The sequence below is a fragment of the Cebus imitator genome, unplaced genomic scaffold (genome assembly GCF_001604975.1).
Source record: "Cebus imitator isolate Cc_AM_T3 unplaced genomic scaffold, Cebus_imitator-1.0 Scaffold30, whole genome shotgun sequence".
Taxonomy (NCBI): Eukaryota; Metazoa; Chordata; class Mammalia; order Primates; family Cebidae; genus Cebus; species Cebus imitator.
The window spans coordinates 3,828,773-3,849,840 of NW_016107345.1; the positions used below are offsets into that span (position 1 = coordinate 3,828,773).

Genomic DNA, 21,068 nt, shown 5'->3' on the forward strand with positions numbered 1-21,068 from the left:
AACTAGCTGCGCGTGGTGGCACATGCCTGTGATCCCAGCTACTCGGGAGGCTGAGGCAGGAGAATCACCTGAACCCAGGATGCGAAAGTTGCAGTGAGCTGAGATCACGCTATTGTACTCCAGCCCAGGCAACAAGAGTGAAACTCCATCTCGGGAAGTGAAAAAAAGAAAAGCACATTTCTAAAGAGGATCTTAGTTTTATTGTTAACCTTATATTACAAGATTTAGGGAGTACTTTCCATCACTTTGAAAACTTGAGAACAAGTTTCAACTTGCTACCTAAACAAATTTATCTTCTACGTATTTTTAGAAATCTCATGCTCCCTAAAAGCTTATACTCCATTACCACTGGAAAGTGGCCAAGAAGATACGCTCTATAGTTCTCAGTTGGGCAAAGTAATCTAACTATTTGAAGTTCTCAAGGTCCAAGGTGGTAACTGCGGACACATTAAGAAGGTCTCTGGTATCACTAAAGAAGATATAGAATACTGAATCTTACAATATTGAAACAACCATCAGGTATGCCCCATTTAGGTTGTCAAATCACAAGAGTATTCGAAAAATCCCCAAATCACTTCTCCTGTGGGTTCTATGATCTAATACCAGTTATCCCATTTATAAGTAATCAATACAAAGCACTGAATCTATCAAGCATGTAACTTCCTAGTTTTTCAAGGCTTCAGCCTAATTCTTTTACTGATTTGAAAAACAGAGCTTAAATGGGTTTTAAAATATTAAATAAGTCATAATCACTCACCAAGTTTCACTGGACTAGGTGTTTTTTTTTTTAGTAGAAAAAGGAAAGGCTTGCAAACAGAAGCTTTTAGTGGAGAAGATGAACATTCATGTAGAGAAGTGGCTTTCAAGTTCCTACAGAAGAGGTCCACATGTCCATGTTCAGAGAAAGGTTCTGTTAAAGAACTTGTCAGATAAAACATGCCATCAAGAGTACAGACAAGCTGACCAAGTATAGAAGCAAATTCTTTCTTGACAATGTCAGAATCATCTTTGACTTTATCTCTGGGGGGGGGAAAAAAGAAAAAGACTAAACCTTCTTGCCTAATTTTGTGGTATAAATAGTCTTGCTTAATTTAGGACTAAGGTACTGGTAAAACAAAGTCCAGAAAGAAAAAATGTTAAATTCTAAAACTAAAACAACATTTACTTTACGTATTCAACAATAAACATAACTTTGCATATATAGCCAGAGAATTATGATCTTTCCAATTGAGTAATATATTCAAATTAAAATCTTAGTACATACATAAGAATCTTGGGAATTCTGTTACAAGAATTCTGCTCCTGCAACAAGATAAAAAATCCACGAACACAACTAGCCCTTATTACTTCATGGGAGCTCTGCAGGGCCCAGTTGTAAACTGCTGTTCTCCATTCAAGGAATATTCTTCTTGGAAACAGAGTTAGAAGAAACACACATCGTGACTGTGCCTGTGGTGCTGAAAACAATTAAGTTTATTAAACAAGATTTTTACTAATGTTAATTTTACGTATACACATATACACACATACATATAGAAGTAACATTTGTGTATATATATATATATATATAAAATAAAAGTCAATTAACTCCAAGACATTTTTTTTCCCTAGATAGCAAAAATTTTGAAGTCTGCTAAGTATCAGTGAGGATGTGGAACTCTCATACTCTGCTAATAGGAGTGCAAACTGGCATATCTTTGGAGAACAATACAGCAGAAAAGAGGTGAAGATGTGTAAACTCTATAACCCAACAATACTACTCCTAGGTGGACAGATATGTTAAAATAGTGCTTCTCAAACTTTGATATACATATGAATCACCTATCTTGTTAAAATGTAGATTCTGATTCAGTAGGTCTGGGTGGCGCATAAGATTCTCCATTTCTTCCTTTCTCTCTCTTTTTTTTTTTAATGTGCTCTCTCAGCAGAAATCAGGGATGCTCCATTTCTAACAAGTCCCTAAATGGTGGCAATGCTACTGGTCTGTGGACCATACTTTTCAAACAGCATGGCCTTAGGATGACTAAAGAATCATTTACGAAAGTATTCATTTAAATTTTGCTTATAATTGTGAAAAGTTGGAAACAACCTGATTGTCCACCAATAGGAGGTCTGATAGTGTCTAGCCGTACATCTAGCTACTATTCGGAAGCTTAAATAAAATACTAGAGTTACCCATATCACCATGGGATAAGTCTCATAAAGATTAAACCATAGAGGGACAATGGGCTTCCATCGTATCTCTAATATTTTTATTTCTTTTTTAAAAAAAAATTCATGAAGAGAGGGAAGGGTGAAATGAAACTGACTTCAAAAGACTTTAATGGTTTTATTTCTTTTTTCTTTTGTTTTTGAGACAGTGTCTCATTCTGTCGCCCAGGCTGGAGTGCAGTAGCATAATCTTGGCTCACTGCAACCTCTGCCTCCTGGTTTCAACAGATTCTTGTATCTCAACATCCCTAGTAGCTGGGACTACAGGCACAAACCACCACGCCTGGCTAATTTTTGTATTTTTAGTAGAGACAGGTTTTGTCATGTTGGCCAGGCTGGTCTCAAGCTCCTGACCTCAAGTGATACGTATGCCTTGGCCTTCCAAAGTGCTGGGATTACAGACGTGAGCCTCTGTGCCTGGAGTAATGTTTTTATTTCTTATCTGAGAAGCTGGTATAAGAATTTTTGGTGTATTGTTCTTTTTAAAATATTTCTCAAATATTTCCTAATTTTACTAATAAATATAAAAACATGTACAGAAACACTGCAAATGTTTTACAGAAAGGAAATGGGATATATGGGGCAGGCTTTTATAGGTGGTACTTTTTATGTACCTAACTCCCTTCTGAATTATTAAAAATGTACCTGGTCTCTTATTGAAAAAATATAAGTGATAGGTGTTAGAAGTCCTACATAGAGACAAGTTAAATCACACGGAGCAACGGCTGAGCATGGCGGCTCACGCCTGTAATCTTAGCACTTTGGAAGGCTGAGGTGGGCAGATCACTTGAGGTCAGGAGTTTGAGACCAGTCTGGCCAAGAGGGTGAAACCCCATCTCTATTAAAAATACAAAAAATAGCTGAGAATGGTAGTGGGCACCTATAATCCCAGCTACTCAGGAGGCTGAGGTAGGAAAATTGCTTGAACTCAGGAGACAGGGGTTGCAGCAAGCCAAGATCGTGCCACTGCACTCTAGCATGGGTGACAGAGTAAAACCAGTCTCAAAAACGAATAAATAAATTAAATAAACCACATACAAACATATTCTTGTGAACACTTACAATAGCTATCTGAAATCCTCCGGCTTAATGTTAGAAGACTAGTGGCAAATGTGGTCAACTTTAAACAGCCAACATCAGAATGGGAATAAATCCATGGAAGTGAGAGCATTCCACACAAATCTTCCAGAATATGATCTTCAAATGAGCTGTTTACTACAGAAGCACAAAATAAGTCATTAATTATAACTTTTCCTGAATCATTTCTCTTTTAAATGAAAATACAGACATGTAAAATATCAAGTGCTATCATAATGATCATTCGCTAAGCACAAATTCTTAACACAGAGATTCATAAATTATGGTCTGAGGTCTGTGAACCCAAAGAAATTAAATGTGACTTTATAAAAATATATATCTATGTCTTTTTTTAGACGGAGTCTTGCTCTTTCACCAGGCTGCAGTGCAGTGGCATGATCTCAGCTCACTGCAACCTCCATTTCCCAGATTCAGGCAATTCCCCTGCCTCAGCCTCCTGAGTAGCTGGGACTACAGACACCCGCCACCACATCCGGCTAATTTTTTGTATTTTAATAGACACGGCGTTTCACCATGGCCAGGATGGTCTCAATGTCCTGACATCATGATCCACCTGCCTTGGCCTTCCAAAGTGCTGGGATTGCAGGTGTGAGTCACCACTCCTGGCCATATCTATGTCTTTTTTGAAGAAGAATTGCAGCATTCCTTAAATTCCCAAATCAGAAAGCTTTAAAGTTATAATTTCTATTGACTAAAGAATAAATCAAAATATTATGCAAATAAATTTGCAACTCAGAAATTATTGACAAGTTTAATAGAACTGAAATCAAGAAAAAACTTCTGGGTATTCCAAACACACATTTAGGGTTCAGGCAAAAAAGAAAGCATATTTCTATACTGATTATCTTTAAAAGTTATTCTGATCTATTGCTTATTTGTACTCACCTTGCATATAAATCAAAGCATCATAAATTTTCACCACCTTATCAACAGTTGCCTCCAGGTCTGGTTTCTGAACAGATTCTAACAAACTTCTACAGCTTTTAAGCACTTTTGTGTAAAAATCCAATGACATCCAAGTTATCACTACAGAAGGTTTCTTCTTGGATTTATGTTGACAGTCCTTGAACTTATGGCTGCAGTAAGTACATTTTGTTAAAGACATTGGAATTAAGATGAATTTTGTTATAGTCAAACATAAAATTGTAGTAAAGCCTAAAGAAATTATGAGCACAAAATTTATATACAATTTAAAGTAAATATGCAAATCAAGTAATATGTCACTATTATTTTAGGTTTAATCTATTTATGTCAGCTTAAATCACTCTTAGGATTTGGGAAGAAAAATTACTTTGGGAGGCTGAGGTGGGAGGATCACTTGAGCCCAGGAGTTTGAGACCAGCCTGGGCAACATAGGGAAACCCATCTCTACAAAAAACTTTTTTTAAATTAGGGTGTGGGGGCACATGCCTATAGTCCCAGCTACTTGGGAGGCTCACTTGAGCCCTAGAGGGAGACCAAGGTTGTAGTGAGCCATAATAATGCCAACGTATACCTGCCTGGGAGACAAAGCGAGACCCTGTCTCCAAAAGCCAAACACTGGCTTTTTGAGTTGTACACAAATGTGTTCTGGTACTTTCTAATCATGTGTCACCAAGAAAGTCAGTTTTGGCTTCAGATAAAAAAGAGCCTCAATTTCTCTGAGTGTCAATTTCTAATTTTTAAAACGGGCATAATAGCATTTACCTTATAGGAATGTTGTGGAGATTAACTAAGATATATACAGTACTGAGCACCGTACTTAGCATTTGACTCAAGAGAAAATGAATTTCTTATCTATCTCACTGAAAAGTTTGTGTTCTAAGGTCACATGAATCAAGTGAATAATGAGTAAACAGTAAAACCAAGTTCATTACAGGAAACGCAACCCCAAGAAACAAGTTGTTTTACCAGTTCATGTTTTGATGAGAACAATGAACAGTACACAGAGCAGTCAGTTGTAAGACAACAGCAAGTCCTTCTAACGTTTCAATAACAGGATTCTTTAGACCACTGTATTCAAGGGAAATCTGAAGGGATTCAGCTTTCTGTTTCAGTGCACTCCATAATATGCTCTTTTTGTTCATGTCCACATGTTTAATTCTATAATTAGGAATGCAGTAGAGAGATGTTCATATGTAAATAAATTTGGTTAAAACATGAAACATATTTAGAATAAAACATACTATGTAACATCAACTATTGAAATTTATACTGATTTAAAACAATGTTTAAAACTAACTGAAATATAGCAATGCTTTAGCCACATTATAAAAAGTTATACAGTATCAAAGATTTTTCACACATTAAAAAGTTAAATTAGATAAGCATGTAAAACATGCAAAGTAACTATATTTAGCCATGAAATGTTTCATACTACTAACAGTCTAGAAGAATTATTATAATATTTTAAGCACTCCCTCGGCTATATTTAGAAGGATGTTCTTTGTGTATTTAAATCAAAACACTTAACTAAAGTTGATTTTTAAAAGTAAGCAAAGTTTTATTTAGTGGCTAAATACAAACTGAATGAAGGTCATCATACGACTCAGTCTGTTTTGGTGCTCTCTTAGAAGCGTTTAGAGACGAGCTGAGACGACGCCTTTTGGGTGATATTCCATCACTATTACTGCTAAGGTTTTCTTGTTGAGTTTGGCATTGAATCTTCTCAATGATTTCCATACTTTCCATTTTCAAAGCTGCGTAAAGTGGGCCCAACAAGTACTGAGAAAATAGAAAATAATTTCCAGAAATATTTCTTAGAAAACATATTTCTATTCATAGGGAGCAAGAATGTATTAGATGTTTTCTAGTGAAACTACTTTTAGAGGCTCATAAAGCAAAACCAACACCTAAATTAATCGATATTATTTCAGTCTATATATAGGCTATGGTTCTACAGTCTTAGAAGATTTAAGACAAATCCTTCTGTCTATATCCATTTTTTCCTTTTATCAAAATGCTACAAATTTTAATTCCCTTGTAAAAAATTTTGTAAGGGAATTACCAACTTTTTTCATGTAACAAATCCAGCAAGATTAATAAACTAAAATATTTAATCAAGTTACTGCATATCTAATGATTTTATTGTATTACCTGACTCCCACAGTCCAAATAGAAAAAAGGGCATAATTTGGCATGATTAATCATTCACAGGTTTTCTAAAAGTGATTGATTATAACTTGTCAGACACAAAATCTATTTGAGTGATCAAAGTTTCTGCAATTAAGTTGATAACTTCCCGCTTTTAATTAATAATGCGACAAATACATTTATACTTCAGAGATTCTACTTAAAAACATTCTACTCCATTGGCAGTTCATTACCAACTTGATGAACAAATCCTTCTGAAATCAAAGTAAAAGTCCCTAACTGTGAGCCAGACTAGACTATGAAAATCATTATGTTCCAAATATAAATTACTACTAAAGATATTCTATTTTCTTATTACATCTTGCACACATGTATACAATTAAATGACAAACAAAATTAATACTTAACAAGTAACCTGAAAAATTACTTACCTCTGCATCTGCCTGAATTCCAAGTACATCCAAAAGAGCTTTACAAATATTTTTCACATAGACCTTCCTGACTTGTAAAGCAGATTCATACCCAGCTGGCACAAATGTAAGGAAATACTGCAGTAAATGGCATAAAGCTGCTTTTAGCAAATCAGACTTAAGCCGCATAAGCACACCATCTTCAAACATGACACAGAGATTTTCCAGCAGCATATTTAAATAGACAGATTCAATATTTCTATAAGCTTCTGCTTCAAAGGGGAATAGTGTCTTTATCAGCTTTGATAATGGCTCTTCATAGAGTTTCACTTGGTCAGTATCCATTTCTGCAAGGTGTTTTAGTAATTTCAAAAATGAGCTGAAAAAAGTGCTAGCTAGTTGTGCTGGTAGTCCTCCCAGCTGAAAAAGTTCAGTTAAAAAGCTAATTGCTAGGGACTTAATTTTTGGACTACCATACTCTAGCAGAACACAACCTATCTGCCAAAGTAAGAGTTCTTGCCTTCTAAAAAACACAATTGCAATAATACGAGTAAGAACCGTTAATAAAGTAACTTCAATAAATTCTAAATTTTGCATATTCAACAACTGCAAAGGAGCAGACTGTAAATATTCCATGTGTTCATCCAATTGACTTAAAAATCGGTTAATGACCACAGGCCATTCCACAGCATGACCCATCGCATTTCTTCTATGGAGATAAACCAAGTCTTCAAAAAGTTGTAATAATTCTTTTGTGAGTACCCCAAAAATAGCAGGACTCTTGCTTTTAAAAAGAAATAATAATGAACAGATGACTTCACAGATTTTCTTGTGTAACAAATGACAGGAGGGAGTTGCTGCAATCCGCAGAAGTCTTGTTATGATCCAATTACTGAATTCTTTGAAATAAACAAAAAAGATATTAAATAAACAAGAATATCCAAAGTGCTAATTCATTTGCTAAATCCTTAACGATTGATTTTTAAAGAATAAACTTCACTAACGAGTACAAAACATTTCCTTCACAATGGAAACATAACAGTTTAGAACACAGGCATGACCAGTTTTATTGCACATTAAGGACACTGCATTTGCCACAAATCGAAAGTTGTGATAACTGCATCAAGCAAGTGTATCAGTACCATTTTTTTCAGTAGCATGTGCTCACTTCCTGTCTCTGTATCACATTTTGGTAATTCTCACAACATTTCAAACATTTTCATTATTATCATATCTGTTATGGTGATCTGTAATCAGTGATGTTTGATGTCACTGTTTGTAATTATTTGGAGCTGTCATCAACCATACCAACATAAGGTGGCAAAATTAATGGATAAATGTATGTTATGTGTTCTGACTGCCCCACTAACCAGCAGTTTCCCATCTCTCTTCCTCTCCTTGTGTCTCCCAATTCCCCAAGACACAGTATTGAAATTAGGCCAATTAACAACCTTTACAATGGTCTCTAAGTGTTCAAATGAAAGGAAGAATCGTACACCTGTCACTTCAAATCAAAAGCTAGAAATGACTAAGCCTAATGAAGGCATGTTGAAAGCCAAGACAGGTCAAAAGCTTAGACCCTTTCACCAAACAACCAAGTTGTTAAAACCAAGAAAAAGTTCTTGTAAGATATTAAAAGTGCTACTTCAGTGAACATACCATTGATGAGAAAGTGAAACAACCTTATTGCTGGTATGGAGAAAGTTTTCGTAGTCTGCATAGAAGATCAAATCATTAAAAGACAAGAAAATTTCCAGTAGGGAGAAAAGAAGATCAAACCAGCCACAACATTCCCTTTAAAGCCAAAGCCTAATCCAGAGCAAGGCCCTCAACATCAAGGTAAGGCCCTCCACCAGCACAAAGATTACAACTTGCTGAAGGATAATATAATCGCTAGCATTTTTAGCAATAAAGTACTTTTTAATTAAGGTATATATATATTGTTTTTTAGACATAATGCTATTCCACACTTAACATACAATGTAAACATAACTTTTATATGCACTGGGAAACCAAAAAATTCATGTGACTTACTTTATTGCAATATTCGCTTTATTGTGGTAGTCTAGAACTGAACCCACAATATTTCTGAGGTATGCCTGTATCAACTTTGGAGTCAGACAGACAAGGTCCTAGCTTTCCACTTACTAGTTGTATAAATTTTTCATTTCTCTGAACCTCTGTAATTTCATCTATGAAAGGAGAATAATGCTATCTATGTTATGGGTTACTGTGAGGACCAAATAGGACAATGTACATGAAATAGCACAGGTCCAGAGTAAAATAAATGTTCAATAAAGGGTAGCTATTGTCATTCCTTCAACTAAAATTTGAGTGGTGACTCTGTCTCAGGTAGGCAAGAATAAATTATAGCCCTGTCCTCATGAATCCCACAGTAGTTTCTTGAACTTTTTGACTGAAACAAAGAAATAACATTTTATATCATGACCCAGTACATATACGTACATTTTATTTAAATATTTAAAACAAAACGTTCATGAAACAGTACTTACTCTTATTACACCATAATATACTATGATATATATATATATATATATATATATTTTTTTTTTTTTTTTTTTTTAATATATATTTTTTTTCCTTGAGACAGGGTCACACTCTGTCACCCAGGCCGGAGTGCAGTGGCATGGTTTCAGCTCATTGCAACCTCTGCCTCCCTGGCTAAAGCAATTCTTGTGCCTCAGCCTTCCGAGTAGCTGGTACCACAGGCATGCACCACCACGTCCAGCTAATTTTTTGTATAATTTTTTTTTTAGTAGAGACAGGGTTTCGCCATGTTGCCTAGGCTAGTCTTGAACTCCCAAAGTGTTGGGATTACAGGCGTGAGCCACCGAGTTCAGCATATGATATTTTCTAGTTTATTTCATCTTGTTTAAAATGCTGATAATTGCCTAATTTCATAACCCACTAGTGGGTTATGACTTGTAGCTTAAAAACTGCCATAGGAAAGAATATAGACGCACCAAGAATTACAGTACCATTTAACAGCCTCTATGATAGAAGAAATGCAGAACACTTGGTACTAACAGATCATAAAGAAGGAATAACTAAGCCAGTTCTAAGCAGTTAGAAGTAGTGCTCTGAAAAATCTTCTTGGAGACATGCTATCAAAGTTTAAAGTTTGAGAAAAAAATTTTAAAATACTTTATCCATTACACACAAAAAAATGTTTAGTTTGCATCTTGTTATGAAGACACCAATGAAGGGACAAAAGTAGTAGGTGTAGTAAGGAATAAACCTGGAGAAAAGCTTCTATATATAGAACAGTGGTCAGTAAACTTCTTTTAAAGGAAGAGATAGTATTATGTTTGACTTGAGTACCCAAGTTGCCTTTGTAGTAGTCACAGACAAAGTAAAAGAACGAGCATGGCTATGTTCTAATAAAACTCTGTTTACAAAAAATGAAGCCAGGCACAGTAGCATGTGCCTATAGTCCCAGGTATGCAGGAAGCTGAGGCAGGAGGATTCCTTGAGTCTAGCAGTTCAAGACTAGCCTGGGCAAAATAGCAAGACCCTGTCTCATACTAAAAGAAAAAAGAAAAAGAAAAAGAAAAGAAAGAAATGAAACAAAACACAAAATTTTGTTCACAAAAACAGGTAGCCACCCTGTGGACTACAGCTTGCCAAGCTCTGATCTAGAAGAAAGAGATTACCAAAAACAAAAACAGAAAAAAGAAAACTATGCCAAAGTGTTGAGTGGCAAATAATCGAATTTGATTATTTCTATTCTAAGCACCTAGTATATGATACTAAAAAGAAAACAGTAAGGAAAGTAAAGGTAAAATAACCATTACCATTTTGCTCCTTCAATTTACAGCAAAGCTGACCCAAAAAAGTATAATCCTGTACATGTAATATTTCAGAAGAGCAGTAAAAGGAGGATATTATAAAATAGATGGCAAGTGAACGCACAAATAACAGCACTTACCAATACAATTGCCTTTGGCCTCATGGCTTCCATTCACATTTACAAACATAAGTGGGGAGGATTTCATGATATGCTGGATGAAATCAAGCAACATCACAGAGGTTGGCTGAGAGTCAGTTTTCTTTACAAGTTCTACAGCAACTAAAACAATAAAAGATTCATTTTAAAGAATCATGACAAATTAAACAATGGTCCTTTTGTTAAAGAAACCAAAATGCAGGCCAGGCAATGTACCTCATAGCTGTAATCGCTGTACTTTGGGAGGATGAAGTGAAAGGATCATCTGAGCCCAGGAGTTCAAGGCCAGCTTGGACAAGATGGCAAGATCCCGTCTCTACAAAAAAATTTTTTCTTAAAATTACCCGCGAGTGGTAGTGTGTACCTACAATCCCAGCTACTCAGGGGGCAGGGAGGGGACTGAGGCAGGAAGATTTGCGGCAGTGAGTTATGATCACACCACTGCATCCAGCTTGGAACAAGGCAAGACTCTCTTAAAAAAAAAAAAAAAAGAAAGAAACCATAATTTGGTGACCAGAACTACATTCAACACAGCACTGAAGCTAAATTGATGGAGCTAATCACTACGGTATTTGTTTTTGTTTTTTTTTTTAGACGAAATCTTGCTCTGCTGCCCAAGCTGGAGTGTAGTGGTGTGATCTTGGCTCACTGCAACTTCTGCCTCCCGGATTCCAGTGATTCTCCTGCCTCAGCCTCCTGAGTAGGTAGGACTACAGGCGTGCGCCACTATGCCCAGTTAATTTTTGTATTTTTAGTAGAGATGGGGTTTTGCCATGTTGGCCAGGCTGGCCTCGAACTCCTGTCCACAGGTGATCTGCACACCTCAGCCTCCCAAAGTGCTGGGCAGGCATGAGCCACCATGCTGGCCAACACTACACTCTTATCTAATTTTAAATGTTTAAAAATCACATGTATTTCTCTATCATACATCCATTTATCAAACATGTACTTTAGAAATAATGACAGGCACTGTGCTAAAATCTAATGATTAAAAAGCATTCTCATAAAGCAGTGAGGAGTCAAACAAATTAATAATTATAACATAATATGGTAACTGCACTAATCCAGAATAAGGGTAAACAGGTATCTGCGAAGGCACTGTGAAGGAAATAATTCCTAAATGAGGAGTTGGCCAGAGAGGGGAAGGACAAATAGTCTAAACAGAAGGAATAGGAATACCATATAAAAACACATCTTGCAAGTGTTCAGTAGTCCTTTGTTATTTTTCAGCAACCCATCATTTTACTGATTGAAAAAGAAAGGCTAAATGGCTAGCCTAATTCATAAAATCTATGCCAAATTTGGAACCCAAGTTATGAACCCTGAGCCTAATGCCATTTTATATTACCCCTTCCATGTAATTTCAACAGATATGACAAATGTGACACTATCTCGCCAGACTGGTAATATTTTATCTATCAGATTTGGCACAAACAGGCAATAACTGATTTAGTAACTCACGTAATCCTATAACCCTCTATAGGCACAGGCATAACCTTACTTAAAGGTAACTTACTTAAAGAATTTTTTTGCTAGAAGTATACCACTGGCATAAGAGCTAACCAAAATAGGGTCTGCATGATTGGTATTGGCCAAATATTTTTATTTATAACATCCAATATCAAAGAACTCATAGCAAGCAATAGAAAATCTAGATAATAGGAAGAGAGAATTATTTTAAAAGCTTAATTCAAATTTTGTAACAAGCAATAGCAATATTAACAACCAACTAACTTGCTTGAAAATAGTAACTATCATAAATACTAACTCTATATCTAAAACTACATGGAGAAAAATGCTACCATAAAGTATAAATGGAAAATAAAAAAGTCTAATGTATAAGTTTATAGAAGAAATAATTGGCTTCTTACCAACAGTTACATCTGTAAGTATTCGGTCAATGAATTGACATAGAATTTGTCTTGGCTTCTGTACAACTGTATTATATTCCTCTGGGGTGGCACTAAAATACAAATTAAAAGCTTTTAATCCTTAAAGTGACTCAGTTTCATTCGTAAAAAAGTTCTCTAAAGATAAATTTATCAAATCTGTTTAGTGTCAATGTTGATATTCACAGTATTCTTCCGTTTAAAAAATGAAAAGAAAATCTAAATACATTACCAATTTACAAGAAAAAAATATGCTAAATAATACTAAAGAGATCCAATCAGCCAAGCCTAGACCTGTCCTGCTCAACATGGTAGCCACTAGTTACAAGTAACTACTGAGCATTTGAAACATGATTAATACAAATTGAAATGTGCTACTGATGGCAGAGCAGCCCAGTTGGTTCCAGTGAGAAAGGTGGGGCTGAAGCTGCTCGCTCCATAGAGCTAGTGGGAACCAAGACAGGCAGAAGCCCAGCCCCCTTTCGAGTTGCAGGGCTAGAAGCCCTGCCATCCTGGGCACAGCTGTAGCTACCTGACCATGGCTGCAAACCCAGGCATCCGTGCTCTCTCCAGGTCCAGGAAGGCCCCTGCCCCCACAGGTTTGGAAGTACCTGCTCCCACTGTCTGGCCTCTCCTCACTCCAGGCACCCAACCCAATTTTGGAGCAAAGTTGTGGCTGAGTCCAGGTGCTATCACTACCCGGCCAGGTGTGCATGTGCTCAGGATGGCAATGACACACAAGCCCCCTGCTGCCTCAGCCCCCTCTGGACTTTGGGTGTCAATGAGCAGGCCAAGTGGTAGGCTGAGGGCAGCTCAGTATGGGCCTGCAGGTGCCCCTCAGCATGAACAGCCTGGGTCTAGTGGGCGGCAGGTTGATGGCTGCAGGAAGTAGACAGGCTCCCGGGCGGAAAGGAGTGAAGCCTCACCTTCAAGCCATGAACAGCCTGAAGCCTGGGGGCCTGGCTGCCAGTTACATAGACCATAGAGAGAACTCACGGTGCTTTTTCCAGGCCCACCTATGACTTCCCAGGGACCATTCAGCACTCACTTCCTCCTGTTCTGAAGTACATAAAAACCCCAGACTCAGCCAGATTCAGCCAGACATCTGACTGACCTGCCTGCAGAGAGGAGGTACCTACTGTGGGTCTCCTCTCAGCTGAGAGCTGTACAGTCATCAGACACCCTGCTTGTGGATAGGAGCTACCCATTCCGGGTCTCCTCTCCGCTGAGAGCTGCACTCATCAGTACAACCTGCCTGTGAAAAGGAGCTACCCACTTCAGGTCTCCTGAGAGCTGTACTATTGCTCAATAAAGCACCTCTTTGCTTTTCTCACCCTCCAGTTGTCCATATACCTCATTCTTCCTGGATGTAGAACAATAACTTGGAACCTGCTGAATGGCAGGACTGAAAAAGCTGTAACACAAATAGGGCTGAAACACACCCCTTGCTCACCACATAGTGGGCGACGAGAAGGAGAGAAGAGAAAAGGAGACAAGAGCTGTGGCTCTTCAGGGGGCCCAGACACAGAAGCTCCCTGAACCAGGGCTATGACACCTGCTTTGGGGCTCTGTGGTTCCTGGCATCTCCAAGCTTCTGGGTGCCACCACGTTACCCAGTGCCAGCAGTGAAAGCTGCTTGTGGTACGCCTGGGCCAGCCGCAGCCTTGCAAGGAACCAGTGTCTGTGCTGACACCTGGTGCTGCCCGCCCCACCACAGCCGGCATGCCAGGCTGTGTGCAGTGGCCACATCCCTCACTCACTTTCTCATGCACCCCTTGCCACTCTGTGCTTAGCTCACCCTTGGCAGGTGTGAAATTGGGCCAGAAGCAAGAGTCAAGTGCAGCCTGACAGGCTGAGTGGTTGGAAGAAGCCCTGTGGGCCCAAGTAAAACATGGACAAAGGTGCCACCAGTCACAGAGGTTTCCAGCTGGCAAAGTGACACCCCAAGGATCCTGTGACACTATAATTATAAAATATATCCTAGATTTTTAAAGCTTAGTAGAAAAAAGTAATATATAATATCTGACTAATAATTTTACGTTAATTACATGTTGAAATAATATTTGGATTTACAGTTGTGCACCACATCATGACATTTCAGTCAATAATAGACTGCATACACAATGTTGATCACATAAAATTGTAATACATTATTTTTACTGCACTTTTTCTATGTTTAGGTATGTTTAGATATACAAATACTTAATATTGTGTTACAACTGCCTCCAGCATTCAGCACAGTAATATGCTATACAGGTTTGTAGCCTAGAAGCAATAGGCTATACAAAATAGCTTAGGTATGTAGTATATTATACCACATAGGTTTGTGTAAGTATACTCTGTGATGTTCACACAACTACAAAATCATCTAATGATGCATTTTTCTGAACACAGTCCTGTTCTTAAGTGATGCATGAGTATATTGAGTTAAATTAAAAAAATATTAATTTCACCAATTTCCTTTTTTTTTAATGTGGCTACTATAAAAATTTAAATCACATATGTGGCTTGTACTATATTTCTATTAAATCATACTGATTTAGACTTTTGGAAAATCTACAGAACAGTTTCTTCTACAAGTAAATTCTAAGGGAAATAAGGAGAAATCTGTTATAAAACTGAGACTTAAGAGCTGTATCAACCAATTACAATACACGATCCTAAAACGAATTTTAATTCCAAATAAAAACTGTTAGTGGCCAGGCATAGTGGCTCACACCTGTAATCCTAGCACTTTGGGAGGCCAAGGCAGGAGGATCACTTGAGTCCAGAAGTTCAAGTCTGGGCAACATCGTGAAACCCCATCTCTACAAAAAAAAAACTTTTAAAAAATTAGCAGGACATGACAGCACATGCCTGTAGTCTAAGCTACTTGGGAGGCTGAGGCAGGAGGATCGGTTAAGCCCAGGAGGTTGAGGCTGCTGTGAGCCATAATCACACCACTGCACTCCAGCCTGGGTGACAAAGCAAGACCCTGTCTCAAAAACAAAAACAAACTTGTTAACAAACTATGTGTATGTCTGACAACTAGAAAAATTTTAACACAGACTATTTTATTAAGAAATTATTTTTCAGTGAGATAATGCTATTATGATTATGTTTTAAAAGTCTTTATCCTTTAGTGATAAATACTAATATTTATAGATGAAATGATGCCTGAAATTTGCTTCATAATACTCTGTGCTGAGAGGAAGAGAACCACTAATTGATCATTGCCAAGTGATGAGTATATGGGTAATCCATATGCTATTTTCTGTTCTTTAAGTATGTCTAAAATTTTCCAGAATAAACTGCTAAGAAAGTGTTAAGAAAAAGTACATATATTTTAGTCTTAGGTCCAATCAAGAAAAAAATAATATTAAGAGGAGATATAATAATTAAGCAGAATTGTACCCTAGAATCCAGAATAAAATCAACTTGAGCTCAATGATTTGGTGTAAACAGCCATAAAACAGAATATAAGAATTTAGTAGAAAGTCCGTGCACCTGTAGCTCCAGCTACTTGGGTGGCTGAAGTAAGAGGATTGCTTAAGCCTGGGAGTAGGAGGTTCCAGTGAGCAGAGATCATGCCACTGCACTCCAGCCTACTTGACAGAGCAATAATCTGTCTCAATTAAAAAAGACAAAAACAAAAACAAAAAGTAGAAAGTCTATGTTCTATCACACAGGATAAGGAATCATACAGTCACTCTTGCAATCAACAAACATTTACTGAGTACCTATAATGTGCCAAGCAACACACTAGAAGCTACTATTAAGAAGGTGAAAGAAATAGTTCAATGGGGTAGACTTGATAAGTCAGCCTAGCCCTCTACTTAGGGTAGATTTTAAGGCCATTCACCAAAACAGTTAACAGGAAGAAGCACAGGTTTGGTGAGAAAAACAAAACCAGCTTCAGAAATGTTGAGTTTAAGGTCACAAAGGAACAACAAAGTGAGATGTCCAAAAGATAGCTGGAATTAATTCTTGACCTTAAGAAATATCTAGCCTAGAGATACAGATTAAGTTATCATTATATAAGACAAGGCTGCCGGGCGCGGTGGCTCAAGCCTGTAATCCCAGCACTTTGGGAGGCCGAGGCGGGTGGATCACGAGGTCAAGAGATCGAGACAATCTTGGTCAACAAGGTGAAACCTCGTCTCTACTAAAAAAATACAAAAATTAGCTGGGCACGATGGTGCGTGCCTGTAGTCCCAGCTACTCGGGAGGCTGAGGCAGAATTGCTTGAACCCAGGAGGCGGAGGTTGCGGTGAGCCGAGATCCTGCCATTGCACTCCAGTCTGGGCAACAACAGCGAAACTCCGTCTCAAAAAACAAAAAACAAAAACAAAAAAAAAAGGCCGGGCGCGGTGGCTCACGCCTGTAATCCCAGCACTTTGGGAGGCCGAGGCGGGTGGATCACGAGGTCAAGAGATCGAGACCATCCTGGTCAACATGGTGAAACCCCGTCTCTACTAAAAATACAAAAAATTAGCTGGGCATGGTGGCGCGTGCCTGTAATTCCAGCTACTCAGGAGGCTGAGGCAGGAGAATTGCCTGAACCCAGGAGGCGGAGGTTGCGGTGAGCCGAGATCGCGCCACTGCACTCCAGCCTGGGTAACAAGAGCGAAACTCCGTCTCAAAAAAATAAAAATAAAAAAAATAAAAAAATAAAAAAATTAAAAAAAAGACAAGGCTGAACACATTATCCGTATCATTTCATTTAATGCTCACAAGCCACAAGATAGGGATAGGGATATCAAATCCTAATTTGTATTTGAGGAGAATGACACTAGAAGAGATTACACAACCTGCCTGAGGTCATAACAGATAGTAGCAGTCCAAGTATGGGATAGGAGTACAACTGTAAGCAAGTAATAACAAAGCCAAAGAAAGACCCCTAAATTAAAGTTACAGGAGCAAAAGAGAAGGAGAAAGGGAAAGAGCCAACAAAACAAAAAGAAAAAACTATGAGACGTTTATTCTAGAAACCAAGGAGATTATAATTTCAAGGAGGGAACTGTCAACAGGATCAAATAAAATTAGTTTTTAAAAATGTATTTTTATTTAGGTAAAATATAGATAACAAAATTTAAGTTTTTTAAATTTAAAAAATGTAAATGTATTATAGAATGTTTTCCATGAACAATATTCATCATTTTACAAGAAATATATCTTTTAATCTTTACAAACCACCCCACATGAGATGCAATTACCATTATCATTTTAATTATTTTTAAAAAGCTGTTTTCAGAGACAGTCTCTCTCTGTCACCCAGACTAAAGTATAGCAGTGTAATCATGGCCCACAGTAGCCTTGAACTCCAGGGCTCAAGCGATTCTCCCATCTCAGCCCCCCTAAACACTGGAATTACAGTCATGAGCCACTGCATCCAGGCATGTTTACCATTTTGAGCATTTTTAAGTATACAGTTTTGTGGTATTAAGTACATTAACATTTTTGTGCAGCCATTATCACCATCTATCTCCAGAACTTTTTCATCTTCCCAAAATACAACTATACACCCATTCAACAACAGCATCACTTCCTCCTCCCCCTTATCCCCTGGCAACCACCATTCTATTTTCTCCATGAATTTGACTACTCTAAGTATCTCACATTAAGTGGAATCTGACAATATTTATCCTTTTGTGATTGACTTATTTTGCCTAGTTAGCAGAACGTCTTCAAGGTTCATCAATGTTGTAGCATGTGTCCAAATTTCTTTCCTTTTTAAGGCTGAATAATATTCTATGTATATAACACAATTTATCCACTCATCTATTGATGGACACTTGGGTTGCTCCCACACTTTGGATACTGTAAATAATGCTGCTGTGAACATGGGTGTAAAAATATCTGTTAAAGTCCCTGCTTTCAAATATTTTAGGTATATACCCAGAAATGGAATTGCTGGACCATATAGTAATTCTATGTTTAATTTTTGGCAGAACTCTAATATCCTTTTCTACAGTGGCTGTACCACAGTACACCCCCACCTGAAACGCACAAGAGTTCCAATTTCTCCACATCTTCCCCAACACTTGTTATTTTCAGGGTTTTAAAAAAAAATTTTCCCCCTTTTGGTGACAGGATCTCACTCTGCTGCCCAAACTAGAGTGTAGTGGTGCACCCATAACTCACTGCAGCTTCCACCTCCCAGTCTCAGATCCTCCCTCCTCAAACTCCTAAGTAGCTGGAACCACAGGTGCATGTCACTACACCCAGCTAATTATTTTTGTATTTTTTTGTAGAGGCGAGGTTTCATCACGTTGCCCAGGCTGCTCTCAAACTCCTGGGGTCAAGCGATCTGCCTGCCTTGACCTCCCAAAGTGCTGGGATTATAGGCATGAGACACCATGCCCAACTGTTTAAGTAATAGCTATCATAAGGGGTGTGAAGCAGTGTCTTGTGGTTTTAATCTGCATCTCCCTCATAATTAGCAATTTTGAGCATCTTTTCATGAGCTTATATCTTCTTTGGAGAAATGTCTATTCAAGTTCTTTTTCCATTTTCCATCAAGTTATATTTGTTGTTGAGCTGCAGGAGTTAATATATCCTAGATATTAAACTCCTTATCAGACACACGATTTGCAAATATTTTCTCCAATTCCATGGGTTACCTTTTCACTCTATTGATATTGCCCTCTGAGACACAGTTTTTTATTTTTGATGAATTCCAATTTACCTATTTTTAAATTTTGCTACCTGTGCTTTGTGTCATATCAAAGAAATCACTGCCAAATCCAATGTCATAATGTTTTCCCTCTATGTTCCCTTCTAAGCGTTTCACAGTTTTACTTCTCATGTTTAGGTCTTTGATCCATGTTGAGTTCACTTTTGTATTTCTTTTGGACTTTTAAAAATTTCCTGTAAAGACAAGCCAGATTGCAGGGGGCCGAAAAGCTAATGAAATGTGAATACTGAGAATAGCAGGTTCTTTCCAAAGCTTCACCATGAAATGAAGAGAAGTAGAGTTGGTGATAACTAAAGAACTGTATGAGATCAAGAGGATTTATATAATGGAAAGACCTGAGCAACCGATTCTTAAGGTTTGACTCCCCTTCTTGAAACCAGATATAAGTAAAATATAATCCTTGGACAGGAGGGTAACTCTTTTAATAAATATAGAAAGGAAGGATGGGTACAGATGCTAATAATTTAATAAATTCAAAAGGCAAATATAACAAAACAAGGTACTCTGCTTCAAAGAACTCAGAATAGTTGCTGGGGAAAGGAGAGGAATGTACTTAAATAATCAAAAGCAGCCGGTGGCTCACGCCTGTAATCCCAGCACTTTGGGAGGCCAATGCAGGTGGATCACAAGGTCAGGAGATGGAGACCAGCCTGGCCGATATGGTGAAACCCTGTCTCTACTAAAAATACAAAACTTAGCTGGGGGTGGTGACACATGCCTGTAGTCCCAGCTCCTCGGGGGGCTGAGGCAAAAGAACCACCTGAACCTGGGAGGTGGAGGTTGCAGTGAGCTCAGATCGCACCACTGCACTCCAGCCTGGGCAACAGAGCAAGACTCTGTCTCAAAAAAACAAAAATTAAAAGCAAGTATCATGTACACCCAATGCAGGCAATGATTAACTCTACCTAGAGGATTCATAGAAGGCTGTGTGTGTGTGACTAGCAAAATCCATCACTTCTGACAAAACAACTTAGGATGCAGTAGTTAAGATGGTTATTTAAATTGTATATATTTTATATACATCACAATTTATTTCTATATAGCACTGTAACATGTTCATATATTTTCCCCATTTATTATCTCAAATAATGGTAAAAGAAAAATAGTGATTTTTTTTGTTTATTTTGTTTTTTGAGATGGAGTCTTGCTCTGTTTCACTCAGGCTGGAGTGCAGTGACATGATCTTGGCTCACTGCAACTTCCGCCTCCCGGGTTTAAGCAATCCTCCAGCCTCAGCCTCCCAAATAGCTGGGATTACAGACGTGTGTCACCACGCCCAGCTAAGTTTTTGTATTTTTAGTAGAGAATGGTTTCACCATGTTAGCCAGGATGGTCTTCATCTTCTGATCTCATAATCCACCCACTTCAGCCTCCCAAAGTGCCATGAGCCACCACACCCGGCCTAATTTTTTTTCATTCAAACCGCAAAGTCCAACCCTAATTGATTACACATAGAATCAATGGCATTTACAGCTAATAAATGCCATAAAAGAACTGATTCTGGTCAGGTGCGGTAGTTCATGCCTATAATCCCAGTGCCTGGGGACGCCAAGGTGGGCAGACTGCTTGACCTCAGGAGTTGGAGACCAGCCTGGACAACATACAAAAAAATAGAAAAATTAGCCTCTAGAGGCACACACCTGTAGTCAGAGTTACTCAGGAGGCGGAAGATCGCTTGAGCTTGGGAGGCGGAGGCTGCAGTGAGCTCAGATCGCGTCACTAGCACTCCAGCCTGGATAACAGAG

The 21,068-nt window shown here is 38.0% G+C and overlaps 1 protein-coding gene across 3 annotated transcripts in view; it reads right to left on the reverse strand.

The window, feature by feature from the left end:
• Positions 1-21,068, reverse strand: part of ATR (ATR serine/threonine kinase) — a 133,418-nt gene that overhangs the window by 106,318 nt on the left and 6,032 nt on the right. For 2 of the 3 annotated variants that reach the window (XM_037736835.1, XM_017523751.2), the window contains exons 2-10: positions 12,630-12,721; positions 10,741-10,881; positions 6,813-7,690; positions 5,834-6,012; positions 5,200-5,391; positions 4,195-4,385; positions 3,274-3,426; positions 1,265-1,457; positions 758-1,020 (exon numbers count right to left, since the gene is read on the reverse strand). In XM_037736835.1, coding sequence (XP_037592763.1) covers positions 758-1,020; positions 1,265-1,457; positions 3,274-3,426; positions 4,195-4,385; positions 5,200-5,391; positions 5,834-6,012; positions 6,813-7,690; positions 10,741-10,881; positions 12,630-12,721 — 2,282 coding nt within the window. The remainder of the gene's footprint in view (positions 1-757; positions 1,021-1,264; positions 1,458-3,273; positions 3,427-4,194; positions 4,386-5,199; positions 5,392-5,833; positions 6,013-6,812; positions 7,691-10,740; positions 10,882-12,629; positions 12,722-21,068) is intronic. The other variant, XM_037736836.1, reaches the window with a different exon arrangement.